This window comes from Cibotium barometz, chromosome 10 (assembly GCF_041138505.1).
Source record: "Cibotium barometz isolate CiBa-2024 chromosome 10, ASM4113850v1, whole genome shotgun sequence".
Lineage (NCBI taxonomy): Eukaryota > Viridiplantae > Streptophyta > Polypodiopsida > Cyatheales > Cibotiaceae > Cibotium > Cibotium barometz.
In genome coordinates, this window is record NC_141055.1 from 8109757 (window position 1) to 8136299 (window position 26543).

At 41.9% G+C, this 26543-nt stretch overlaps 2 protein-coding genes across 2 annotated transcripts; both read right to left on the reverse strand.

The window, feature by feature from the left end:
• Positions 1-331: 331 nt before the first annotated feature.
• Positions 332-2167, reverse strand: LOC147634514 (tetraspanin-19-like). The gene is made up of 5 exons (XM_086804466.1): positions 2137-2167; positions 1104-1258; positions 866-946; positions 656-760; positions 332-549 (listed from the first exon to the last, which is right to left on the reverse strand). Exons 1-5 carry the CDS (start codon positions 2165-2167, stop codon positions 355-357), a joined length of 567 nt encoding a protein of 188 aa, XP_086660592.1. The 3' UTR covers positions 332-354.
• A 13788-nt stretch (positions 2168-15955) lies between these two features.
• LOC147634515 (tetraspanin-19-like) lies at positions 15956-24643 on the reverse strand. Its single transcript, XM_086803579.1, has 6 exons — positions 24521-24643; positions 24213-24445; positions 16728-16827; positions 16490-16570; positions 16280-16384; positions 15956-16173 (listed from the first exon to the last, which is right to left on the reverse strand). Exons 2-6 carry the CDS (start codon positions 24410-24412, stop codon positions 15979-15981), a joined length of 681 nt encoding a protein of 226 aa, XP_086659705.1. The 5' UTR covers positions 24413-24445; positions 24521-24643; the 3' UTR covers positions 15956-15978.
• Between the last annotated feature and the right edge of the window lie 1900 nt (positions 24644-26543).

Sequence of the window (26543 nt, forward strand, 5' to 3'; positions counted from 1 at the left end):
CCCAAAAAAACCAAAAAGAAAAGGGAAAAAAACTAAATAGTGACATGCTTGAGTAAAAAGCTTGGAATGCTCGTCACAAAACCTCATAGAATTCAAATGACATGGTTCTACTCTTTAAGGGCCTTCTAGAAATACCCCAAGTTGTGTGTCTCACAAGGTAACAGGTTGAAACGAGGAGCCTGGACACAACGGGTTCCACTTACTCTTCCACTCACACACACACATACACATGGTGAGTGTGACATGCATGTGATGAATACACCTCGCCATATGCTTCGTGCACAACTTGCTACAGAAACGTGTATCACGAGAAAACCACCTTTTTTCCCCCCCCCCATCTGGGTACTGCACACATCATCGGTTGATCGGCCAACCCTCCACAGTGCCCGTATTTGTTGGTAATGTGCCGTCCATTGCATGTCTGGGAAACAGAAGAGGTTGATGAAGTCGTGTTCTTGCAAGCAAATACTCGTCATCACTATCATAGGATACCCGGCCAGGACTGTGCGTTACTGCCCGCACGCATGCTGCCAGCAACACAGCAAGAGCCTGTCAAGAAGAACATATTAATGAGTTAACCTTCATACGCAATCATTGTTATGAAAATGAATAGAGATGTGTGTTAAACGTGTATGAGCAGCTCACTGTGCTTTACCTCAGTAATCACAATGCTCAATCCTACCCATTTCAAAACGTCAATGTTCTCCTCCACAAAGTCCTTGATGGACTCAAACAGACCTGTCGGATCAGCCGGGATATCCTGCGATCAGCTGCGTGTATTAAACCCAAGCTACAAATATTTTATAATTGCAAGTTTAACTGACAAGGCATGTGATTGCATGTAATGCCCTGTAGGATGTCTTACCTCCTCCCAATGCTCATTGAGTAAGATATCTGCTACAAAAGCTCCTTGCAGGAGTACAAGCAAGATGAGAAAAAATATGTACTGTGATAGCTAAGGAAGGCTGTGTGGAAAAAATGTATCATAACATGCACATGTGCACATGCACGTCGCACACAAACCTAATACACACGTGCACACACGGTGTGCTCTTATTGCAGACAAATCTTCTATGTAGCATAAGTCAATTAGGTTAGGATACAGAAGAAAGGCAGCATCCATTTGATATCTCGGTGGCAATATGACCAAGTAAGGTTATCAAACATATGGCAACACCCAAACCCAATAGAAAATAAACAAACCTGCAAAAAAGGCACAAAAATAATGGAAAATGCTGTAAAGTAATACCCACATACCATTAATATGTATAGGACACGTTGATACCTATTAATACAGCCAGGCTCTCCATGTTGGAGAAAGGATTCACATTATGAGGGAACATATGCCCTAGTTTTCTAACACTTACACATCAATTTCAACAAAATATGATCATGGGGAGATGACCAATTATGAGGGCCCTACCCTACTTTTTAATTGGATACCCATACCCCATCTTTCATCAAATGATGGCCTCTCCCTGGCTAAGAAAAACACACATATAATCAAAGACTCTGTGTGCGCGCGCGCGCGCACGCGTGCATGTGGAGAGCTGATGCAATGATTTGCACATCAGGCTCTGTATGTAGAGATGCCAGGTTCCCCCCGTGGACTGACTCATGGATCATATATGGTCCGCTATCTAGTGCCATGACGTTAAAACCCCCATCATCATCATCTCTCTCTTTCTCTGTCTCTCTCTCTAAACCATGGCCTGTGTTACCTACTGCCGTAGGCCTTTAGCAATGGCATGAGGCTGCTGCTGCTGCTGCTCTCTCTCTCTCTCTCTCTCTCCCTCAACCATGGCCTACATTACCTACTGCCGCCGTAGGCCTTTGGCAATGGTATGCGGCTGCTGCTGCTCTCTCTCTCGTTCATGATCCACCCGAGTTCAAGTCCCACCGTTGGTCGTATATGCCCTCGCATTGCATTCTACTGACGTTAATACCTCTCTCTCTCTCTCTCTCTGGAAATTGACATGGTCATGCTGCTGCTGCACCCTGCCATGGCCTGAGCCGCCCGTCAATATTCTGCACACAAGCGGCTTCCCTTCCTAGCTTGTGCTGCGTGCTCTCTTGCCTGCAGTTCATGTCACTTGCTTGCGATGCGCGCCTTCTTGCCTGCAGTTCGCATGTTACCTGCTGCGGCACCCACGACCCACTCTGCCATTGCCGCTTGCACCACACCATTTTTCCCCCAAATTATTGATTTGCCCCCTTCTGTGCTCTCCCAACTTTGATTTCATTTCTCTTCTTGGATGACTGTCATCATCCCTTTGTATTTTCCCTTGACTCCCAAACGTGTCATCCTTCCCTTCTTGGGACCCTTTTCCAGATTTGCTCCTATTTGACTTTCTTCACAAGTGCAAGGCTCAGAGGAACTTCCACATATACCACAGTATTTTCAACAGGGAGTTCACTATGAGCTCTGTTTTGGAGCATCACAGAGATTTTCTTTCAGACCATTGGGATACCTTCAAACAACTGACAGAGGCAAGAAGAATTTTAGAAGGTGAAAAGGTTTTTGTGCATATAAATCATATTGTCTCCATTGACAGGCTGAGGTACCATGTGAATAGAAGATTTGACAGCCTGCCTGAGGAATATAAATTCAGCTATAACTTGCACACCAGAAAGTGTAGAGTGCTTGAGGAAACCATGGCATTCCTTATGTACATTGTCTTCCATCAGCAATCTCTAGAAGAGCAAGGGCAGGAGGCTGAAGAAGAAGATATATCTGTAGCAGAGGTAAAAGAGGATATTCCTGTGGCAACAGATATGGCAGAGCAGGAAGAAGATATCAACCTCGAGGATGAGGGGCTGCAAGTGGCTGCTCTTGACCTTATTCAACTGAGGACTGAAACTCTTAGGGCAGCACAGCCAGTTGAAGATTTTGATGTTCAGAGCAGCAACTATGCAGTGCCCATGCTTCCAGGTGTCTTGATTGGTGGTAAAGATTATGTTTTCCTCCATGATATAGAGTGTATGTTCAATTTGAGGGAGGACTATGCCATTTCCCTTATTGCCCAGGCTTCAAGGCTTGACAAGGAGGTTGGCATAGAGGATGACCATTCACTACTAGCTTTGGAAACAACTTTTGATCCTGCGGAGGCCCTTACTATTTGTTTCAAAGAGGCTGAAAATTTCCAAGAGCCAGATGAAGCTGCCTTCCAGCAGCTCACCCAGGAAGCTATGAATCTCTCAGCACTTCATAAGGAAAAGCTTAAAGAAGAGGCTGGACTGGAGGGGAGAGGAATAAATCTTTGGAAAGATGAACTTCTTGTTGCTTGATGAAAATGAGAAGGTATGATATTATTACTTCAAATCAAATACTTTATCTTGTGTTTAAATGTTTTGTAGTTATGTATTATTGTCTCACTCCAATCTTTTGATACGTGGCAACTACAAATTGAGGATGACACATTCCTCCAGAGAACAAGTGGAAGCAGGCCGGCTGGGTTTGGCAAAATGTCAAGCCTAGCTCATTATATTCATGATCTAGGCAGTGCTAAGATCTTGATTTACCATAGGCAGTTGAGCAACAATGGAAAAGCCATTGTTTACTTCTTTAAATAATTGTCTAGGGTTTTAGGTGGACATGATCTTCCATGGCAAAAGGAAAAGATCATTTTAATAGAGAGGTTGTCCGCCATAGATATATTTGGGGATTATGTGAATAAGCAGGCCTCTAGGGCCTCTTACTTTTTGTCTTACACTTCTTATGCATTAGCATGTGGTGTTAAGGAGCCCAAATGTCTGGAGGGCTATGGAAAGCACAAGCTCATAAGGTTTCGAGAGCCACCCATGATTGCATCAGGCCACACAATCTAAGAAGAAGAACACGTGGAGATAGCTGAAGACAAGGATACCCCTCTCAGACAAGCAACAGAGGCAAGCATTGATAAACAGACAGTCGACATCAAGCCAACAAAAGGAAGAAAAAGAGTCCAATCAAGTTCAAAAAGAGAGTTCCGACTGGCAGGCCTTGGGAGTAATAGGATTTAGTCATCAAATATAGCACAAACATTATGTTGAAGTTGAACTGATTTGTACAAAGTCTTTGATCCTCATCAGTTCCTTGTCCGTACGGACGATCAGTACCCTTTTGCATTTGTCCCATCACCATACGACACTTCAGTACTCTTCCCACACTCAGTAGCTTCTAAAAGCGTTTGACACTCGGTACCTTATTGGTAAGGATCAATAGTGTGTCTAGCATAATTAAGTAGTATTGATTGAATTTTTTGTGTAGCTCATGGATGTATTGATGCTTGTCAATATAGATCACATGTTTCACAAAAGAAATACTTTTGATGGAGTCTCAAAACATATAGGCATAACACCAAGAGTCACTTGTTCCACAGAATAAAAATCTATTGATTGAGTTTGAAAACATGTGGACATAACACCAATAAGTTACAAACTACTATTCATGTTTACTTGCCCATTTATGGTTTCTAAATATCTTCGAATCCCTCCATTGTCTATGTCTCTCTGCTACCATTGAATTGTCCAAAGTTTGTCTTCATCTTTGCTTTTGGGCTAGAATAAAAGCAAGCTTGACTTTGGAACTAGCAACTTTTCTTTTAGCATGCATTTGTAGAATGCCTCGGTAAAACCATTGGAAGACTTCCTTCAGACTATTTGCCTTTTGACTCCCTCCATAGTGTTGTGTGTGTCTGAAAAATGCATTACGTGCCATGTAGTGAGACGTCTCCATGCCTTGGGTAGACCAAATTGCTGGGCATCCATACTTTTTGACAAAATAGGGAAGGTGGTTGTAGATGATATGCTGTTTTCACAGAGACATAAGAATGCATAGTAAGTTATAAAAGAAAAGAGGATCACACTTAAGTAAAAGAAGAAGACATCACTTTACCATGTAGTATTGCAGGCTGTCCACGCGTCTTTCATTGACTTCCCAAAATGTTTAATTGCCTCTTCAAAGTTCTTGTAATCACTCTTTGTCCATGTTACATTGTCACAGAACATGAAGAGTTGATCAAGAGACCTCCACACCTCTGCCTTCACATTTCGTGCTTCCCCATCTGCCTCATGATCTTTCACGGCATTATGGACTTGCTTCCACAATCCATATAACTAATCCTTGAAACTGTTCTACCTTGCCTTACTTGCTTACTACTGTGTTTGGGTCGAGACAGATGGGACTGGTGGATGCAAGCGAAGAATTCAAGAAGCAAGGCTAGTTTGTAATTTTTCATTTTTTATACTAAAAAATGCTCTCAAATGACTATATCTATTTTGTCCATTAACGCAAAACAGGATTGAAAGTGTTGAATAATATAGGCATATTGTGTTGTTACTATAGGAAACTATTGGAGCCTGCAAAAGAAAATATGGATCCCAACCTTCTTCCATGAAAGGATTGCTTTCTTGTGGTGTAGCAAAAGGTTTGATTGAAGAAAAAAAATACAAAACAATCAAACGCAATGTTGTAGAGGACTTTATATCCAATAATCAAGTTGATGGTACTATAATCCAAGAGGCTCTTGATGTTAGTGAAGTTAGCAGGAAGGGATATAGTTCGATTTTCCATGCGATATCCTCAACTTTGAGAGATCAAAGGATTAAACGAGTTTTACTGCCAAATCCAGCAATCATGTGGAAGATAAGAGGTCATTTGAATGAAAGTATAGATGAGTTTATTGGACAATATATCCATATTGAAGAAATATTTCATGGTGGTAAAGGAACCACTGTGTATGACCCTTGGAACAATATATTTGTAGATCTACAACAACTTCAAAGAAGAATGGTCGAGTTTTATGGAATAACATTTGAAGAGTGCAAAGGCATTTGAAAATTTGTTATCAAACTGGATGAGTGTGAGGTTGTAAAGGAAAAGAAAATGGAAAGGATTACTATTACATTGATGAATGGAGCACTTGATACATCATTGAGACTGAAGCGAGTTCGAAGTATTTTAGTGTGCAGTCAGAGAAACACATATGGTGGTTAGGCTCGTTCCAGGTATGATCATTTTTTGTTTCGTACTTGATTTTAGTCAATGTTTTCAAATCTTTTATAGTAAGACTTTTGTTTTGTATAATCACATGTGAAGACAGAAGACCATGAAACACTAGATTGGGTGTTTCACCACACGAAAATACCAAGAATAATTAAAAGACAAGTGCAAGGAGAGAATCTCCATGTTGCAGGAAAAGGTGATTTTCAAGTAGAGTGGCACATGCAGGAAAAGGTGATTTTCAAGTAGAGTGGCGAGGGATCTTAAAACACTTAAGTGCATGTATAACGTTAGTAAAGGAGGTAACTCAAAGTCTCCTTGTCTTTACTGCAAAGAATCAGCTCAAGTAATGGATTCCAAATGGTGGAAGAGAGCACCTAATAGAGATAAAGTTGACCCTGACTTCAAGGCTATTCTTGACATTCCACTTTGTAATGTTCACATATGCACATTGCATGCTCTATGTCGAATTATTGAGAAATTGGTATTTTTGTATATTGGATTTGCTTGGAAACTCCGTCCCGAAAGAAATAGAAAGGATGCTCTTCATGCATTGGAAAAAGTGTTATCCGATATAGGTCTGCATGGAGGTGATGTTCATATCACAAAGGATTTTAAAAAGTCTACCAATGGCAAGGAGGTACCAATCAAGCCCTCTATTGGTGGTGTTAAGGCAAGATTAACTCTTTTTTACTCTTTGAATGCTCCTCAATTTCATTCTGCAACTGCTGCTCCAATTTTGCACGAATAGCTATCTCTTGAATCCTGGCCCCCTTTTCTTGTAGGTACATTGTTTTATATGTTTCTGCAAATGCAGACTGTGCTGAAATATAACCAAGAAGTCCATTTTGTCCATCACCCGCAAACCTCAGTAGTGTGGTTGGATTGACAAATGGAGGTGTAGAGTTTTTTACTAGACATTTTGGATATATGCTTCCATCACACCATAAGTCAATATGTTGGAGCCCTTCTCTTCTCATATTTTCCCGTTGTTGAGCATTCAGCACCATATCCTTTCGTCTTTTTTGTGCTGGAGCATATTGTTCTTCTAAGTCGATGTGAAGATGGTGTAATCGCTTCTTCTGAGATTGTGACTCACTAGTATCGGCCATTTTTTGTGCTTCTGAGGTTGCAAAGTTTGCTTGTCAATCTCATAGTCTTTTTGTAACATGAATCGTGGAAGTGTGGCGGTATCCATACAATCATTAAGTTCAGTGATGATGGATTCTTTATGAGAGGCCTGCACACGTCGTCAAGAGAGATGCGGAATCTTCGGGAAACAAAAAAAACTAAGGAGATATTTAATGCAAAATCGTGTTAGTTAGACAAAAGATTATCTTATTCTTTTCTGAACTGACAGTTCGGTAGTCCTTACTGACAGTTTTGGGCCCCAATTGTGAAATGGGTGGCCGGCCATTGTAAAAAGAGAGCTCGTGTATATAAGTGACTTATGAAATATGAAAAGGGATAATCCCATTCTCACAGTTGAGTTTTCCTTCTCTCTCACTCTCACTCTCTTGTGGCTATGGTGGTGGGGGTGTGTGTAGGTTTATGCTTGCTTACTTGATTTTGGTTGTGTGCATGTAGGTGATGGCTTCTTGTCGTACTTCTTATTATCCCTCTTCTTGTCTTCTCCCTCATATCTCTCTTGCACACATGAAGGCATAGAGTAGAGATTGAACTCTCCATAGCTCCCTTCCTCTTTTCTCACTACCTAGCTTATGGAGTGACACAAGTGGAGGTGGAGTGAGTCCCTAGCGGCCTCACATAGGGCAGTTAACTCTCATTAGGGTTGGCTAAGTGCTAGTTCCCAAACCGACCCTTACATGGTCTTCTTTCTCTTCTTCTCTCCTTTTCTTTGTGCAAGGTAGCATGTTCGATTAGGTAAACAAAGTGTAGCTAGGTTGCTAGATCTCATCATTGCTAGGGTACTAATCTAGGATTTATATATTCTTAGTTCATAATTAACCTTGGGGGAAGCAATGAGTTGTCACTTCTAATAGGATTAGGGTGCCATTAAATGTAGCTAGGTGCTAGATCTCATCAAATAATTGTATATAAGGAAATGATTGTGTATTACTTTTATACAAGTGACTAGTTTTCACACGAGTCACTTGTATATAAGGAAATGATTGTGTATTACTTAGCAAAAATGACTTATATACAAGTGGCTAGTTTTCACACTAAGTCAGCTAAACATAAAAATGGTTCAACTAGTATTATGTCTTATGCAAGTATGTACACAAAGTCCTTAGACTTTTATTATTTGACATTAAGCCTTAGGTAAGGACGCTTTATATATTCCAGCACCTTCTTATAAAAAGATAATAGCCCATTCGTGTGGGTACGATGGCAAAGCACCTTGATGTAGGTCAGATGAGTGAAGCTATGTTGACTAATAAAGTGGTTAACTTACCCCCTTCCTAATCATGGACACATCCTCGAGTCATCCAAGTCGTTGATGGTGAAGCTATTGTGCCGAGGTGGAAATGTGTGAGGAAATGCAATAAAGTTGGCATGTGAGGTTAATTAGTTTGGGACCAATCTATAGCCTGGATGTAAGCCATATTAGTGATAAGATTTGGGTAGCCTTGGTTGTAGGCAGTTTATTGAGGTAGTGTGAAAGGTGTAGGCATTGTAGAAGTGAGATGTGAAAAAAAATATGATGCCCTTAGTGAAATATTTAGGTGACATGCATGAGCAATGGGCGGAAGTGTGCCCTTGTGATTATAAAAAGTCTAGAGATCTCAAAACTTTTTACCCCAAAAAACATCTTCTCACATGTTACCATCAGAATCTTCACCTTTTGTTTGTTTGTTAGTGGCTTTACAGGTGTCCAACTCATTACAAGTGTGTCTATATGATCCCATCAAATGATCCCATCGAGATGGATCACTTTTATTACATCGCTAATACTTATTCCAACAACCTTTTTACTTGGTTACATCATTACATCGTCCTCTTGCAATAGGAGCCCAATACTATACCTTGGCTTGTTTATAAGTATTGGATTGGGATCTCAAGTTTAACATCAGACAATACATGATTCTTGTGATTGCTTTCACCAAAATCTATTAGTTTAGCAACGTCATCCATGTAATCATCATTTCCTTTCAGTGGCTTGCTTTCATATGCTCTTGTAATGTTAACTTTGTTCCATCCTTAAATGTAAGTTGATCCACACACCACTTTGTCAAGCATACCTCAACCTCATCATGACATTGATTATTTCTTGGTAGACCAAATCCCTCTTCCACTTTACCATTTGTGGATATTCTAATATGATCATCACCTAGTTCCTTAAATCCAATAGTATCAAAGGAATGCATTAGTAAGATTCGACCTTCATCAGCCTTTGTTTCCATGTTTGATGACCATAAAAAGACCTTTTTTCCAATCCAATCCTCTTTTTCCAGGCCCTAATGAGGAGAATATTTAAGCCTTCAAGGCCGAATTACATGTGTCATTTTAGATAATAGATTTGGGCTCATTGCATTATTATATGAACATACAATTTATGCAGCATGATGATGGTATTGTGATGTTGCAATCAAAGTATATACAAAGGCTACTTACATGGTTTGGTCTTGAATATTGTAAGCATGTTACTACACCAGTAGAGATAGGTGCTAGGCTTAGTCTCCAAGATATAGGTGAACCATTTAATGCATCACTTTATCAGCAGGCTATTGGGTGCCTTATCTACCTATGTAATACGAGGCTAAAAATTCATTTTGGAGTCTCCCAGATGAGCAGGTTTATGCACAGTCCCAAAAGTAAGCATTTGGCATGCTGCCGAATGAGTATTTAGATATTTATAGGGCACTCAGTCCCTTGGCTTATTCCATGCTAAGGGGGGTGATGTTCAACTGCATGCTTTTAGTGATCCTGGTTGCGCTGGATGTTATGACGTGCCAAGTGTAGTGGCTTTTGCTTTCACCTTGGTGATTCATATATATCATGGCTCCGCAAGAAGTACACAATGGTCACTTCGAGCTGTAAAGCTCATTACAAGGCATGTTTACAAACGATTATGGAGTGTGTATAGCTCAAACGCCTTTTGACTGATCTTGGTGTTGGATAATAGTCTCCTACCTCTATCTCAAAGTGGATTAGCCGTTGTGAGAAACTTAGTATTTCATGCTCACACAAAGCACATTGAGATGCATTATCACTATGTCAGCAGGAAGAGGCTCATTGCAAGAGAGATTAGCGTGGCTTATATCTCTACACATGACAATATGGCATATGTGGTCACACGAAGACTCATTTGAAACATAATTCAATCCTAAAATACACATAAAAAGTTTAGAAAATCAAGAAATCACAAAAAAAAAATACAAAGTAGGTCCAATGATGCATGATTCCTCATATCGAATTGTGTGTGCAATTCAAGACCTCCAAAAATAGTTGAATTTCTCATCATCGTTAGCTACTTCTCACAAGGATCATGAAAAATGGGTTGTTGAAATGCACGTGGTTCCTTCCTCCCCCACAAAAGCACACCATTCCTTCTCAAATCGTATGCCATTCCCACCTCGATTTCTGCTCATCGAATATAATATCATTGGCCAGTCAGTCAAGTTATGTGTCGAGTTACATAGTATTCCTCATGAAATAATGTGTTATTTCTCCTCGAATCATGTGTTCCCCTGACTGGTTCAAAACTACAAAATTTTAGAATTGGACATAACCTAATTCTCTGAGACTCAAACCTAGCCCAATTGGATTGAAGCCAGCTATCTTTTCATGTACACACGTCCAGGAGGTTTGTAAGATACAATCCCCTAGAGGAGGAGAGTGCCTTGATTGATGTAAAATCTAGAGTACCCTCTAGGAAGTATTGTTGAGAGGCTAAGAGAGCTCATCTACATAATTATCAGTCCTTACTACTACTACCCAACATCTTTCATTTTTAGCCAGTGACTCAGATGGCTAGGAGAATGTCTCTAGAGCCACCTATCCTAGGAGTTGATCCAAGTGCATCAGGATCAAGGGATGAAAGTGCTATGAAAATTCACAGCGGGCCGAGCCCCCAAGCATTGGACTATCTTGAAATCAAGCATTTTTTGATTTGGGATGTCTTACATTGCATTTTTTGATTTGGGATGTCTTACATTGTTCCATCTGAGCCCCCAAGCATTGGGATGTCTTGAAATCAAACAAAGCCCCCAAGCATTGGGGGTTTAAAATCAAACATTGTTCGATCTTAGCCCCCAAGAATTGGGATGTCTTGAAATCAAACATTGTCTAGCTTGAGTCCTCAACATTGGATGTCGTGAAATCAAACATTGTCTAGTTTGAGCCCTGAAGCATTGGGTTATCCTCAAAATTGAACATTGTTCGATTTAAGTCCTCAAATCAAACATTGTTCACTCACGATTCGAGCTCTCGAGTAGTGGGATGCCATTGGGGTGTCCCTACATCGTACATTGTTCAATTTTAGCATGCAAGCATTGGAATTTCATTAGGGTATCTAGAAATCGAATATTGTTGTCTTCAAGATTTTAAAAAATGTTCATTTTGATGATAGATTAGTTGTGTAATGATATGATGGATTAGTTGTGTAATGAGAGAGATATATAGAGAGAGAGATTTTAATGAGTTGAAACATTGAGAAATTGATGATGTTGCCAAACTTGTACGATTTGGATGTTTTTAGGAAGTTACATTACTTGCCAATGGGTTGTGTGCTAATGGCCGTGAGAGCTGGGTGTTGGAAGCATTCTTTGTACATATATCCAATGGAATTGTGCCAAGCAATTATGCTCTCGGAGAGGTGGTGGTTTTTGTTACAATTCATGAATGCTATGATCATGGTGTACAACTACCTTATCCCACCATGGGCTCCATAAACCTTGTAGAAACATGTGGAAGTACTACATGATGTCATTTATCTAGCATGAAGATTCGGTCTAATTTGAATTTAGAGTGCATTCACCAAAAAAAAAGAAAGATTCAGTCTAATTTGAATTTAAAGTGCATTCAAACAAAAAAGATACGTACCTAAACATCTTGGTTTAGCACATAAATTTTAAGTGATGTCTTCACATGATTTGTCATCCATCAACTTTTAGAATTTCGCAAATGAATTTGCTTAGAACTCAAAAACGATTCAAACACGAATCAATGTATCCCCTTGATATAGAGGAATGTGGTTCATCATGATACATATAAAACGGTGACCAAAAAGTAATATTTACTCCTCTTTTCATCGAGGGTACTCACAATTGGATTGTTGCAAAAACCATTTACAACCAAGTATGCATTTATCTCCTCATACCATACCCTAGGAGCCAACTTAAGGCCATATAAAGTTTTTCTTAACATGCATACTTTAGATTCTTGTCGCTTCTCAATGAAACCATGAGGCTGAGATACATAAACCTCCTCATGCAAGTCACATTTAAGAACGTAATCTTGATAGCTAACTGATGTACATTCTAACCATGATTCACTGCCAATGCAATAATACACCCGATTGTAGTCATACGAGATATGGGTGTAAAGGTCTCATCATAATCTATACCATTGTCTTGAGCATAACCTTGCAACAAGCCTTACCTTGTAGCGATCATCAACGTACCATTAGCTTTATGCTTAAGCTTATAAACCCACCTCGTACCAACGGTCTTTTACCTTAAGAAAAATCTGATAAATACCGTGTCATTTTTAAGGATGGAGTCGTGCTTATCCTACATTGCCTATATCTAATGATGATTTTTATGTGCTTCCTCAAAGAAAACAAGTTTCTCTTCATTGCATATACTGAAAATAATGAGAGCATGATCCACAAAAGATGTCCTACTAGGTAAAGGAGTAGCTAATTTGCTATCCTACAATGTCGCACCAACCATTTTGGCATACTCTTAGATGCATGTACGGCTGGGCTGAAGTTTGAGCTAATTTTCAACCAATATCGGATGATTTGCAGCTCCTTTTGAGCAATCATTTGCTCCACATATGGCTGCTTGGCATTGTACAAAGGTAGAAGCGAATCAAAGATATCTCATGAGCATACACTTTGCTATTTTTTTTTGCATAAAAACATGGAATGAACTGAGTTCTTAACGAAGACAATATCTCTACTCACTAAGATCTGCTTTGTGGCCGGATGGTAGAGTCTATATCCTTTGCTTTTTGAGTTGTATTCCACAAAAATGCATTTTGCTGCCTTATGATCTAGCTTATTGCGTTGTTACTCAGGCACAAGAGCATAAGTAAGACAACCAAAAACATGCAAATGAGCTACATAGAGATTCCTGCTACCATTCCAAGCTTCACCAAATGTTGCTTCTGCTATAAAGAATACCCAAATTTGAATAAGAACAATTTGAACTAACACTCCCTTGGGTTGCCTGCAAAAACCTTACAACATGTGAACGAGCCTTGAAACGCTCCGAAACATAATAACGGACTATATGGTATATCTTCTCCACCTAAGAGGATAGCTCAATCTAAGATAATCAAAAGAACAACTCGAGGAGAAGATGACAAGGGGGTGAGAGCCAAGAGAGAACCTATCTGGTACCAATTGTTGGACTGAAGATCAATGTAATAACATACACATAGATGCAACAAGCAAGAAGAGATAGATAGAAGCACAACACTCAAAGTGAATTGATGAGAATGAGTGAAGTATAAGTGAAGTGACATAATAAGATCACTTACACAATCATAAGAGTGCATACATATGCTCAGAAAAAAAAACCTCCTAAAGAGGAAAAAGTGTCCTAAGCCATTATTAGCCTATGTCCATACATCACTACTGTATAAATGGCTACAAATTCTTGGGGAGGAATAGCACGTGGTTTGGTGAGTGGAATGGCATGTAATTCGATAACGAATCATGCTTGATTCATCAATTGGGAAGGAATGGTGCATACTTCGATAATGACAAATGAAACGTGATTCAACTCTAACAAGTCAATGTCAGACCCGTTTTGCACACATTTTTTTGCAACTGTTTTTGGCATTTATTTAGAGAGTGTTGTGTTAGTTCTTTAATATCCTTAATTTCTCTTTAAGGTAAATATTCCCTCCAAGGTTTGATAAGGACAATAATGTAGGTGGATTTCAAGAATGATGCATCATTCGACGCGAGCCAACGCGAGCTTTCTCTCTAGGTAGATGGGTAAATAAAAAATCGACTAAATCTCTTAATTTTTTTATGTTTTGTATTTTTTAAACATTTTAATGCAAACATAAAAGTTGAAGAGTAAGCCCTATGGTATATAATGGACTACTCTATGTAGTTAATTACTAATAAACAAAGATTAATGATTTATTTAAGTTTTAATGTAAAACATCTTGAAAAACAAAATTGAACAAATCAAGCCCTATGGTATATAATGGACTACTCTATGTAGTTAATTACTAATAAACAAAGATTAATGATTTATTTAAGTTTTAATGTAAAAAATCTTGAAAAACAAAATTGAACAAATCAACACCAATGGAGATTTGACTACCTACTTGTAGCTTGAACCTTGATGCTCCAAGTGTGCTCAACACTTCTAATGCTCCAAAGAAAACAAAAAAAAAAACAACAAAAATAACAATGTTAGCTTTTAAGAAATCGAGGGATTTGCATTCCCACCAAATGCCAAGTATAACAAGGGAGTTCTAAGCTAGGACGTCTTTTTGATACCGGTACCAGAGATGTTGACCAAAATGGAAACTCTTGTGCCTTGCAAACAAGGGAGAAGAAATGAGAAATGCAAGGATAATAGCCAATTTGCACCCTTTGCCGTTCTTGGTTGAACAACCCTCTCTTGTGTGAAGAAGCTAGGATCCTCAAATCGTGCCTCCTTTGGTATCACAAAGGAGCTATGCACTTGGATAGAGAGCAAAGAGGAAGAAAGCTCTATCTCAACCGCAATACTAATGTGCGTGCACGAATGAGAGAGAGATGGAGATGGAGAAAGAGAGGGAGAAGAGAAGAGCAAGCATACGTTAAAGAGAGAGCATACAAACACACATCAACATAAGAACACAAAGCTAGACACAATTATTATGTCCTTTTTCATTAGTTGAGAATGACTTATATACAAGCCTCATATTTACAATGCTCAAGCACCCAAGGAATGTCCGAGGACTCAAAAAGCTAGAGTAAGCTTATTTCCTAGGCTAAGTAAATTCTACCAACATTACATAAATCGTAAGCTCAACATTTGACTATCGTACAACTTCATAGCTACAATACTTGAGGGTAAAAATGTTACAATGGTTGGTTTTATTCAATCATTGATATAACGGCATATCATAGTATCAAGTCATAAGCTCAAAGATTTTCCAAAATCTATTACATTTGTACGACACATAAAGATATGTCAAAAAAAGGTGGTGCCACGCATCCGTCCGAAGTAATGTTAACCAATGTAGTTAACAATGACTCAATGTAAAGGAACTCTAGTTTTACTAGTAAATTTAAACGAAAAGAAAAAATTACACAAAATTCTGCAAAACTATGCATATAGCTCTTGTTAGTAACAACCATCATTACGTGTAACATGCAAGAAAAGAACATTCTTATTTCCTAGCGCACCAGTTTTTTGCCTGGTTTGCAGGCCCCAATTGAATTGTCTGCAATCCCACGATGGAGTTTGCAACATTATCTTTTTTTCAAGAGGATATTCCACCCCCAAAAAAACCAAAAAGAAAAGGGAAAAAAACTAAATAGTGACATGCTTGAGTAAAAAGCTTGGAATGCTCGTCACAAAACCTCATAGAATTCAAATGACATGGTTCTACTCTTTAAGGGCCTTCTAGAAATACCCCAAGTTGTGTGTCTCACAAGGTAACAGGTTGAAACGAGGAGCCTGGACACAACGGGTTCCACTTACTCTTCCACTCACACACACACATACACATGGTGAGTGTGACATGCATGTGATGAATACACCTCGCCATATGCTTCGTGCACAACTTGCTACAGAAACGTGTATCACGAGAAAACCACCTTTTTTCCCCCCCCCATCTGGGTACTGCACACATCATCGGTTGATCGGCCAACCCTCCACAGTGCCCGTATTTGTTGGTAATGTGCCGTCCATTGCATGTCTGGGAAACAGAAGAGGTTGATGAAGTCGTGTTCTTGCAAGCAAATACTCGTCATCACTATCATAGGATACCCGGCCAGGACTGTGCGTTACTGCCCGCACGCATGCTGCCAGCAACACAGCAAGAGCCTGTCAAGAAGAACATATTAATGAGTTAACCTTCATACGCAATCATTGTTATGAAAATGAATAGAGATGTGTGTTAAACGTGTATGAGCAGCTCACTGTGCTTTACCTCAGTAATCACAATGCTCAATCCTACCCATTTCAAAACGTCAATGTTCTCCTCCACAAAGTCCTTGATGGACTCAAACAGACCTGTCGGATCAGCCGGGATATCCTGCGATCAGCTGCGTGTATTAAACCCAAGCTACAAATATTTTATAATTGCAAGTTTAACTGACAAGGCATGTGATTGCATGTAATGCCCTGTAGGATGTCTTACCTCCTCCCAATGCTCATTGAGTAAGATATCTGCTACAAAAGCTCCTTGCAGGAGTACAAGCAAGATGAGAAAAAATATGTACTGTGATAGCTAAGGAAGGCTGTGTGGAAAAAATGTATCATAACATGCACATGTGCACATGCACGTCGCACACAAACCTAATACACACGTGCACACACGGTGTGCTCTTATTGCAGACAAATCTTCTATGTAGCATAAGTCAATTAGGTTAGGATACAGAAGAAAGGCAGCATCCATTTGATATCTCGGTGGCAATATGACCAAGTAAGGTTATCAAACATATGGCAACACCCAAACCCAATAGAAAATAAACAAACCTGCAAAAAAGGCACAAAAATAATGGAAAATGCTGTAAAGTAATACCCACATACCATTAATATGTATAGGACACGTTGATACCTATTAATACAGCCAGGCTCTCCATGTTGGAGAAAGGATTCACATTATGAGGGAACATATGCCCTAGTTTTCTAACACTTACACATCAATTTCAACAAAATATGATCATGGGGAGATGACCAATTATGAGGGCCCTACCCTACTTTTTAATTGGATACCCATACCCCATCTTTCATCAAATGATGGCCTCTCCCTGGCTAAGAAAAACACACATATAATCAAAGACTCTGTGTGCGCGCGCGCGCGCGCACGCGTGCATGTGGAGAGCTGATGCAATGATTTGCACATCAGGCTCTGTATGTAGAGATGCCAGGTTCCCCCCGTGGACTGACTCATGGATCATATATGGTCCGCTATCTAGTGCCATGACGTTAAAACCCCCATCATCATCATCTCTCTCTTTCTCTGTCTCTCTCTCTAAACCATGGCCTGTGTTACCTACTGCCGTAGGCCTTTAGCAATGGCATGAGGCTGCTGCTGCTGCTGCTCTCTCTCTCTCTCTCTCTCTCCCTCAACCATGGCCTACATTACCTACTGCCGTAGGCCTTTGGCAATGGTATGCGGCTGCTGCTGCTCTCTCTCTCGTTCATGATCCACCCGAGTTCAAGTCCCACCATTGGTCGTATATGCCCTCGCATTGCATTCTACTGACGTTAATACCTCTCTCTCTCTCTCTCTCTGGAAATTGACATGGTCGTGCTGCTGCTGCACCCTGCCATGGCCTGAGCCGCCCGTCAATATTCTGCACACAAGCGGCTTCCCTTCCTAGCTTGTGCTGCGTGCTCTCTTGCCTGCAGTTCATGTCACTTGCTTGCGATGCGCGCCTTCTTGCCTGCAGTTCGCATGTTACCTGCTGCGGCACCCACGACCCACTCTGCCATTGCCGCTTGCACCACACCATTTTTCCCCCAAATTATTGATTTGCCCCCTTCTGTGCTCTCCCAACTTTGATTTCATTTCTCTTCTTGGATGACTGTCATCATCCCTTTGTATTTTCCCTTGACTCCCAAACCTGTCATCCTTCCCTTCTTGGGACCCTTTTCACTGAAAACCCTGCCCAGTCAACAGATCCACTCCAAACCTAAAGATCTATGCATATGTTCCATCTTGTCTCCTAGCCCTTCATGCCTGTCCCTAAACATTTTGTGGTCTTCTATTCTTGAGTATTGAGTCTAGCACTCTCACTCCACCCCTTCGAGGATCATCCTCCCTTGGAACCATTGCCTGAAAGCATTTCCTGGTATGCCCCAAGTGGCATCCAACTCACATGACTGCCATTCCCCTTGGGTCTTGTGGAACTGGAACACCACCAACCAACCTCCTAGGAACTTCTTCCATGTCTTGTGTTACTCTCCTTGAACAGGGCAGCCTTGAGCACGCATCTGGCTGTTCCATGTTCATGGCTTCAAACTCAGCCAAAGTACAAATCCACTGTCCAACTCTGTTTCCACCCTTCAAACTGCCATACCCCTCCTCTCACAAAGGGCCAGAAGAAACAACTCTGTAGCAGACATGAGCCAGTGGAAAGAAAGAGAGAAAGATATGTTCAGAGTATACCAACTGCTCTACCAATTGTTATGCACAAGTCGACTTGACAAGTCGACTTGACCGTACCAGACTGTACTTGCAACCGCCAACGTCAGCAAATCTGCAGCAACCACCTGTACCTGTCCGTACCAGTATGTACCTGCAACTGCCTACGTTAGCCAGTCTGCAGCAGTCGGACTGAACCTGTCTGTACCCGTATGCACCTGGCAACCGCCTTTGTGATGTGCCGCCTGTACCAGCTGGACTGGACTTAACAGTACTCGCCTGTACCTGCTGGACAGGACTGTCTGTACCCGCATGTACTTGTCCATACAGGTCTGCACCTGAAGCACACGTGTGTATGGTTTGCTGCAGGCGACCAATTCCAGTCCCCCTCCATGCAGCGCAGCCAGCCAGTACTCTCCACACAGCCAGCCGACTCCTCTTCAAAAAGCAAGAGAGAGAGAGAGACGGAGCGGGAGGTGTGTACTCCAAAAGTAGAGTAGCCCCCCCTCCATAAATATCCTAGTGGCCCTTTAAAGTTTATCAAACTTTCTAAGGGCCACCTAAGATTTATAAACCTTAGAAAGTTAAATACCTTGGTCCCCCTTCACACCTGGGGTTGTCCACACATATTACTTTTTGTCCAGACACCCAAGTATGCATCTTTTTAAAAAAAAAAATTATTTGCTCACCAACCACCATGCTCACACTTGTGCTGTTCCACTTTCACAGGGTCATGACAGATGCCTTGGACGGAGCACAACAAATGAAAGATGGGAGATCTTCTGGTGGAAGATGGACCAACGGGTTGTTCCAAGCTTGATTGTTTTGGAAGCCAGTGTTCCTGCCACAAAAAGAATGAAGTTTCGGAGGAGATTTAGACACTATTTTGAGTGTTGTGAATTTTTTGGTTTTCTCCTCGATATTTATGGGATTTCGTCTCATAAATTTTGATTATACATAAATATATTGGCGACAGGCTTTTTATCCAGATAAGTATTTATGTTTAATGCTTTTCTTTTGCCAATATTTGGAATTTTGTACATGTTGAACTCCCTTGCTGATGCAAGTGGAGAGTGTTTCTCATGTCTATTTTGAGATGTGTTTCAAGAAAGTTCTTTTCTGAAAGGCGTTTTCGTTGGAAAACATTCTGATTCTAGAAAGAGCTTCTCTTGTGTATTGGAGGCATGGTCACCATAAAACGAGTTTCGGTAGCCTTGAAACCTCGAAACTCTGAAACACATTTCGCATTTCGTGAAACTTTGAAACGCCATTCTTGAAATGTCGTTTCGTATTCTCAGTTTCAAGTCTCTCTCTCTCTCTCTCTCTCTCTCTCTCTCTCTCTCTCTCACGCTATATAAATGTGTATATATAGCTGTTTCGGTCCAGCGTTTCAGTAAGCACTTTTCAAGGGGTGAAACGTTTTGACGTTTCTTGCCCCGTTTCGAGGTAAAACGTTTCAAGATTGAAACGTTTTGCGGTGATGCTGATTGGAGACTCCTAGCAGAATGGGATGCTAGAATTGTCGCCTACACAAGGATCTCATATGGGGAGCATTCTAGTGATATGGGACACTAGAATATGTCGCATATGCGGTTACAAAACTATGAGTTATTTATCAGTATCATGGATTGGCTGATTCTAGTCTATGAGCTGTTTTAAAGCCAACATGGCAGGTATTCTGTGCTTATATAGTTGGTCAAAGATATGCAGGGCTGTCCTAGACAACAGTGTGCTGGTAGCCTGGTTGAGCTTCCCTAGCTTGTGTGAACATGTGCCTGTTTTGGCAGTTTTGTAGAGAAGGATTTCTCACATCAAGCATGCCATGGCACATCCCTTTTGCATACATGTGGATGGATCCCCAAGAAAGACTCTTGTGTGAGCCCACTAACATGTCAACAGGAGTTTATGTCTTTTGCAAGTATGTGGATGGATCCCCAAGAAGGACTCTGGTGTGAACCCACTGACATGGCAAAATAACATGTGTGGCTTGTGAAGCCTGACATGACAAAATATGTGTGGCTTATGAAGCTTGACATGACAGGACATGTGTGGCTTATGAAGCGTGACATGACAGAACATGTGTGGCTTATGAGGCTTGACATGAAAGAACATGTGTGGCTTATGCAACCTGACATGGTGTGCTTTTCTTACAGTACATGTATGGCACATGCAACCTGACATGTTGTGATTTTTCTCAGGACTAGCAACCCTGGTGCTCACTTTGTACCTATGTTTTGGGAAGTTTTCGGAAGGATTCAAGATCCCTGAACATTCAAAAAAAGCAGCAACTCTGCCAAGTATTCTATGGTTACAGTGGATATGGAATTATGGTTTTAATAATCAGATTATGGCAATCCATCTGCAATACTTGAAGGGTATTTTTCCACTCGTACCAGGTTTATACGGTTGCGGACAACTGTTTTATAAGACGGAGGGGATGTCACCAATTTGGTCCCTTCACTAGTCTTGACCAGTGTTTCACACACTGACTAGAACCAAGGTGTGAACGGGGATTCTCCATACAAGAAAGCTGGAGCATTTACTGGCAAAGTTTGGCCTGAAAGATGGCTTCTAAGCGAAAGCAACATGGTATTTTTGGCATATAAAGTGACTTATAACGTTTATAAGTTGGTGTGTTCACACATCATTAAAGACGGGCTGGACTTATTATTATTTTGGGCATGTATATGTGGACAGAAGGAGGCGCCTAAAGCAAACTTCGCCAACAAGCTTGGGAAAAGCATAAAATTGGTATTTTTGGCCCATCGGCTACTTTTGGCCAAAAAGGGCAAGAAAAGCACAACTATTCTTAGTTGGTCAATTCCTTTAAAAGCAAAGGAAGGATGAGCATGATGACACAAGTAGCAGGAAGCAGATCTATCTCCTTTGTGGCGGGCATCAGCACTCTTTTCCTCTCAGGTGCACTGGCCGTACAGCATCAGCATGCTCGTTTTCCCCTGAGCGCTGGCCGTACAGCAATGTTTTCAAGCGCTTCTTCTTTCTCTGATTCGCTGGCCGTACAGCAGGGCAGCAGTGAGCATTTTCCCTCTCTGAGAGGCTGGCCATACAGGTGGGCACCAGCCTCTTCACCCCCTTCTGTTCGCTGACCGTACAGGTGGACAGCAGCTTGTTCTTCTCTCCTCAGCACTGGCCGTACATAGCAGCAGCACGCGACTGGTGTTCTCCGTCTCCTGAGTGCTGACCGTACAGCAGCCCAACAGCGCACCCTCTCTCTCTTCTGATTTGCTAACCGTACAGCAGCTCTCCTGAGAGCTAGTCGTACAGCAGGACATCAGTTCTCCTTCTCCGAAGAGCTGGTCGTACAGCAAGTCTCTCTCTCTTCAACGCTCCCTCCTGGCCACTCTTTCTAGGGTTGCTTTTGGGAGGAATCTGGAACAGTTTTGAGAGCTTTTCTCGGGCTGTTTTTGGCAGAAATCTGGGACAGTTTTGAGAGCTTTTCTGGGGCTTTTTTTGAAGGAATCAGGGACTGATTTGAGAGCTCCTCGGGGGCAGATTTGAGGCTCCGTTCTGGGGGCTATTTTGGCACGGAATTCGGGGCTGGATTTGGCACCGTACCGGGCTCTTGTTCGAGGCTGATTTGCACTGGTTTACGGTGCTGATTGGTACCTAGGTCTTTGAGCAAGTGTTTGCTGAGTTTTTTGGAAAATCTAGTGCAGGACTGCACCCGCACCTTGGTCTGTTTGTATCAGTTTATTCATTGGAATAAAGCAGTTCCTAGGGGGGGCAGCCGTTCCGGCCTAGTGTTGTTTATGGTTCTTCCGTTGCATCCTAAGGATTGTTTCGGTGTTTGTATTATCTATCGGTGTCCCAAGTGTTCCGGGGTTTGTTTTCATAGGTTTGGATTGGTTTCAACGTACTGTTGCTGCGTGACTTTGACATGGTATCAAAGCTCGGCCTGTGTGGTCCTGGGCAGTCCTACTCTCTGTTGATCGAGGTGCTCGAATCAAAGGAGGGTGTTGGAGGTGGCAATTCTCGTAGCTACTCTCGGGTTATCGCATGACTGGACGTGGTGGTGGATTATCCCATATGCAAGAGCATGGGAAGTCGAAGAGCCATATATAGGGTGTGGTGGCACCTTGTATAGATATCTTCTCCGGCAGGGTTTTTGGGGAGAGCAATGGCTGGGAGATGGGAGCCCAGCCACCGACGTTGCTCAATGCCCTGGGGTGGTGTGCGTGCTGTTGCTATGTGAGTTTGACATGGTATCAGAGCTTAGCCTGGGTGGTCCTGGGCGGTCCTAACCTCTAGTGATTGAGGTGCTCGAATTGAATGAGGGTGTTGGAGGTGGCGATTCTCGTAGCTACTCTCAGGTTATCGCATGACTTGAAGTGGTGGATTATCCCATATGCAAGAGCATGGGAAGTCGAAGAGCCATATATAGGGTGTGGTGGCACCTCGTCATAGATATCTCCTCTAGCAGGGTTTTTGGGAGAAGCAACGAAACGGTTGGGAGATGGGAGCCCAGCCACCGACGTTGCTCAGTGCATTGGGGTGGTGTGTGTTGCTGCTACGTGACTTTGACACAAACAACACATAGGGAGTCACAGCCAGTGAGATGCCCAAGACATCCATTACAGACTTCTTCAAAAGCGAATGAGAGTACCATCTTGGCTACATGCTACGTGACTTTGACACAAACAACACCTAGGGAGTCACAGCCAATGAGATGCCTCTCAAGACATCCATTACAGACTTCTTCAAAAGTGAATGCGAGCACTTGCTCGAAGGATCTTTTGGCCCCACGCACCCATGGCGCCACTACTGAGAGAGCATGATCCCTCCCGAGAGACAAACATCCCACACCTGGGTATCTAGAACTACAGCCTATCAGCTGCAGATCCATGACTTAATCCGCCCCATCGAGAGGCCACTCCACGGGCAGGGGATGCCACTCGCAACTCTACAATTGCTTATGGAGGGCCATGGTACTATCATTGGATGAGGAGATCCAGGTATCTCTAGCCATCTTTCTCCAAGATTTTCAGTACCGTACATGGGAGGCTTGCATAGTACGCAGTTTCTCTTTTCATTTCATTTTCAATACTTTTGGTTTCCATGTTCACAATCTACACATGGAACTTTTGTAACACATGTTTGTCTCATCAACTCATTGGGTCTTTTGTAGATGTTCATAAAATCCCTCTCTCTCTCTCTCTCGTTTGTGTGGAGAGAGAGAGGGAGCAAGGGAAAGATACATACATGTGTACATGAATATATGTATGTATGTATGTATAAAAAACGGGCCAATCATTTACATCCATATCCAATCTTTCAACAAATGTGGATATCTTTTCTAAATACAAGAGTATATACTCCGATTTATGCTGCACATCCACATCCAAAATTTTATTTCCCCCAAATAGAGATCCTGCTAATCATTGACCATGCTCGCCCGTAGGCAAAGAAGGACCGGGTGTCCATCAGCTGAGGTGAGAAGGATTAGAACTCGAGACCCCCCCTCGAGTTTGAATCGCCTACGAAGACACTGACATCCACATCCAATATTTGACGACACATCCTTTCTAAAGCATGGGATTATAAATAGTATTACCATTTTTTCAACTGCACATGATAAGGGATTATACATCCAACTGAAACCATACTCTAGTTTTAAATTCCAATCAAGGTGTAAACAAGGCAGGCGGAAAGTCTCCGATAATTCCAGATGGGTGTCTATTGTCTTCTTCAGCTACAGTTGAAGAGAGAAAAATACACAGAGAGGGCAAAAAATTGTTATAGAGCGGCTTACCAGGCAGAGGGCAGCTGCCAGTCGCCCAAGATGATGTGTAGGTCATGCCGGCCAAGGTGAGGCTTATGCAGGTTGTAATCAGGAAGCTTGTAGAGGGACCAGAGAGAGTAAAGGACCAGGGCCAGCCCCACAAAGGCTAGCAGGAAATTGAAGAGCTTCAGCAGGCCCCTCAGACAGGTACTGCAGCCTTCCCTCCTCATTTTTACTAACCTTGTAATTGGAGATGCCAACACCTGATTTAGAGAGATTAACAGCCCATCTCAACATTGATTAGCATTGATTAAAGAGACCAAACAGCCTATCCTGACCTTGCTTGGATTAGAGGGATCGTAAATGCAGCCTTTCGCTTGTATTAGATACGGGGCATCACCTGCAGAGGAAATCGGGTAGGAAAGGAAAGCAAGCAAGGCCCAGCCAACGTTGAATAGTATATGTATATGTGTATATATACATCTTGGTATTTATAAACTCGGAGACCGCCCCTTTATTCGGACTTAAATTTGATTCGCCAAACCTTTCACAAAAACGCTGAACTTTTCAACTTAGTTGGGGAAAAAAATTTTGTATTTATATAGTTTATTGTGAAAAAAAATGTGTGTTGAACTTTAATTGGATGTTTTTTAAGGGTACATGCACGTGCTGTACAGGGGCTATGAGGGGAGAAGGTGTGCTTGTGTGTTCTTCTCTCCAAATGAAAGCTCCAACTCTTCGACTCTTAGTTTTGCTTTCATCCATAATTTTTTCACTTTTGGAAAAATGAAGGGCTTTTTCATGCCAAGGTTTGTCTTTTGAGGGTTGTCCAAAAGAATGGTATAACAACCACTTGTGCATGCACCATTCAAGGGAATTCAAGCAAGGTAGTGTACATGCATTCCTTGTGCAGGGGTTATGTCCTTAGTTTGAGGTGAGTGTTGTGTGAAAATACTTCAGCCCAAAAATTTTTTGGCATTTATTTGTCTATGTTGATGGCCGACAGCTCTCCCTGGCCGACCAGCAACCCTACAGCATATATATAAGAAACTCATCATAATTCATATCTGCTCTGCAGGTGCTTCTTCATCTATAGGCAGCGCATCACTCCATATCTGCTGCTACTGGTATTTCTTCATTTGCAAGTTGCACATCACTTAATACCTTCTATTGTTGCCGCGGTGCTCCATCCTCTACATGCTACGTTTCACTCCATACCTACAAACTTCTAACGGCCATACTTGTAGCTATTGTCTACCATACCTGCAGCTATTACCGGCCTCCCTCTCTAAATGAGTAGTGCTTGTGCTTCTTATCCTCAAGAGTTGTACTTCACCTCTGCAATAGCCTTCGTCTACAGTACATTAGCGTTTTATATCTACATCATATCATTGGGACAACAACCCTCTCTGCTACAGTCGTTTTTACCTCAGCTCCTACTACCTCGGGATCGCGGCCCTCTCTGCCCTCATCCCCTACCATCACTGGGACACCAGCTCTCTGCTCCTTTACCTCAACGTCAAGACACCAGCTCTCTGCTTCTACAGTCGTTTTTACCTCAGCTCCTACTACCTCGGGATCGCGGCCCTCTCTGCCCTCATCCCCCCCATCACTGGGACACCAGCTCTCTGCTCCTTTACCTCAACATCAAGACAACAACCCTCTCTGCTTACTTCTTCGGAACACAGCCTACCATCTGCTTTGGATTGTGGCCTTCTCTGCCCTCAGCATCAGCACGGGACATCAACCATCTTTCCTCCTTCAGAATCTCACACCGAGCTCTTATACGAGATTTCATCATATATACACTCATTCATTCGTGCTGTGTTGATTTGCTTTAATCTCTCATACATTTGGTCCTTTCGTCCTTTTGCCTTCACATGATATCAGAGCTATCGTGAGCAAAGGGATTGAAGACCTTGAGAGCACATAGCATGGATCGTCTACCCATGATCATCTACACAGCATGCAATACCTCGTGAGCTATCACACGGTATCATAGATATCGTGAGCAAAGGGATTGAAGACCTTGAGAGCACACAGCATGGATCGTCTACCCATGATTCTAGAGGAACAGCCTTTCTTACCAGATGTTGATTCTCCTTATTCAAATATAGACCACACGGAGGATGGGACTTCTTATTCACTGGAGAGCCCCGTTCGAGGTCTTTCATTGGGAGGCAACCAGCCCATTTACACCTACTCACCTTCTACACCCTTAGCATCTTGTCTTTCTTCTGTGAGCTTATTAGACTTCACTTCCAGAGGAGGATACATACTTATAGCCAGTGTGCCAGTACTGAACCCGGGTATCCAGCCTCATCTAGAGAGCCCTACTACTCAGTCTAGCAGACAGCCTAG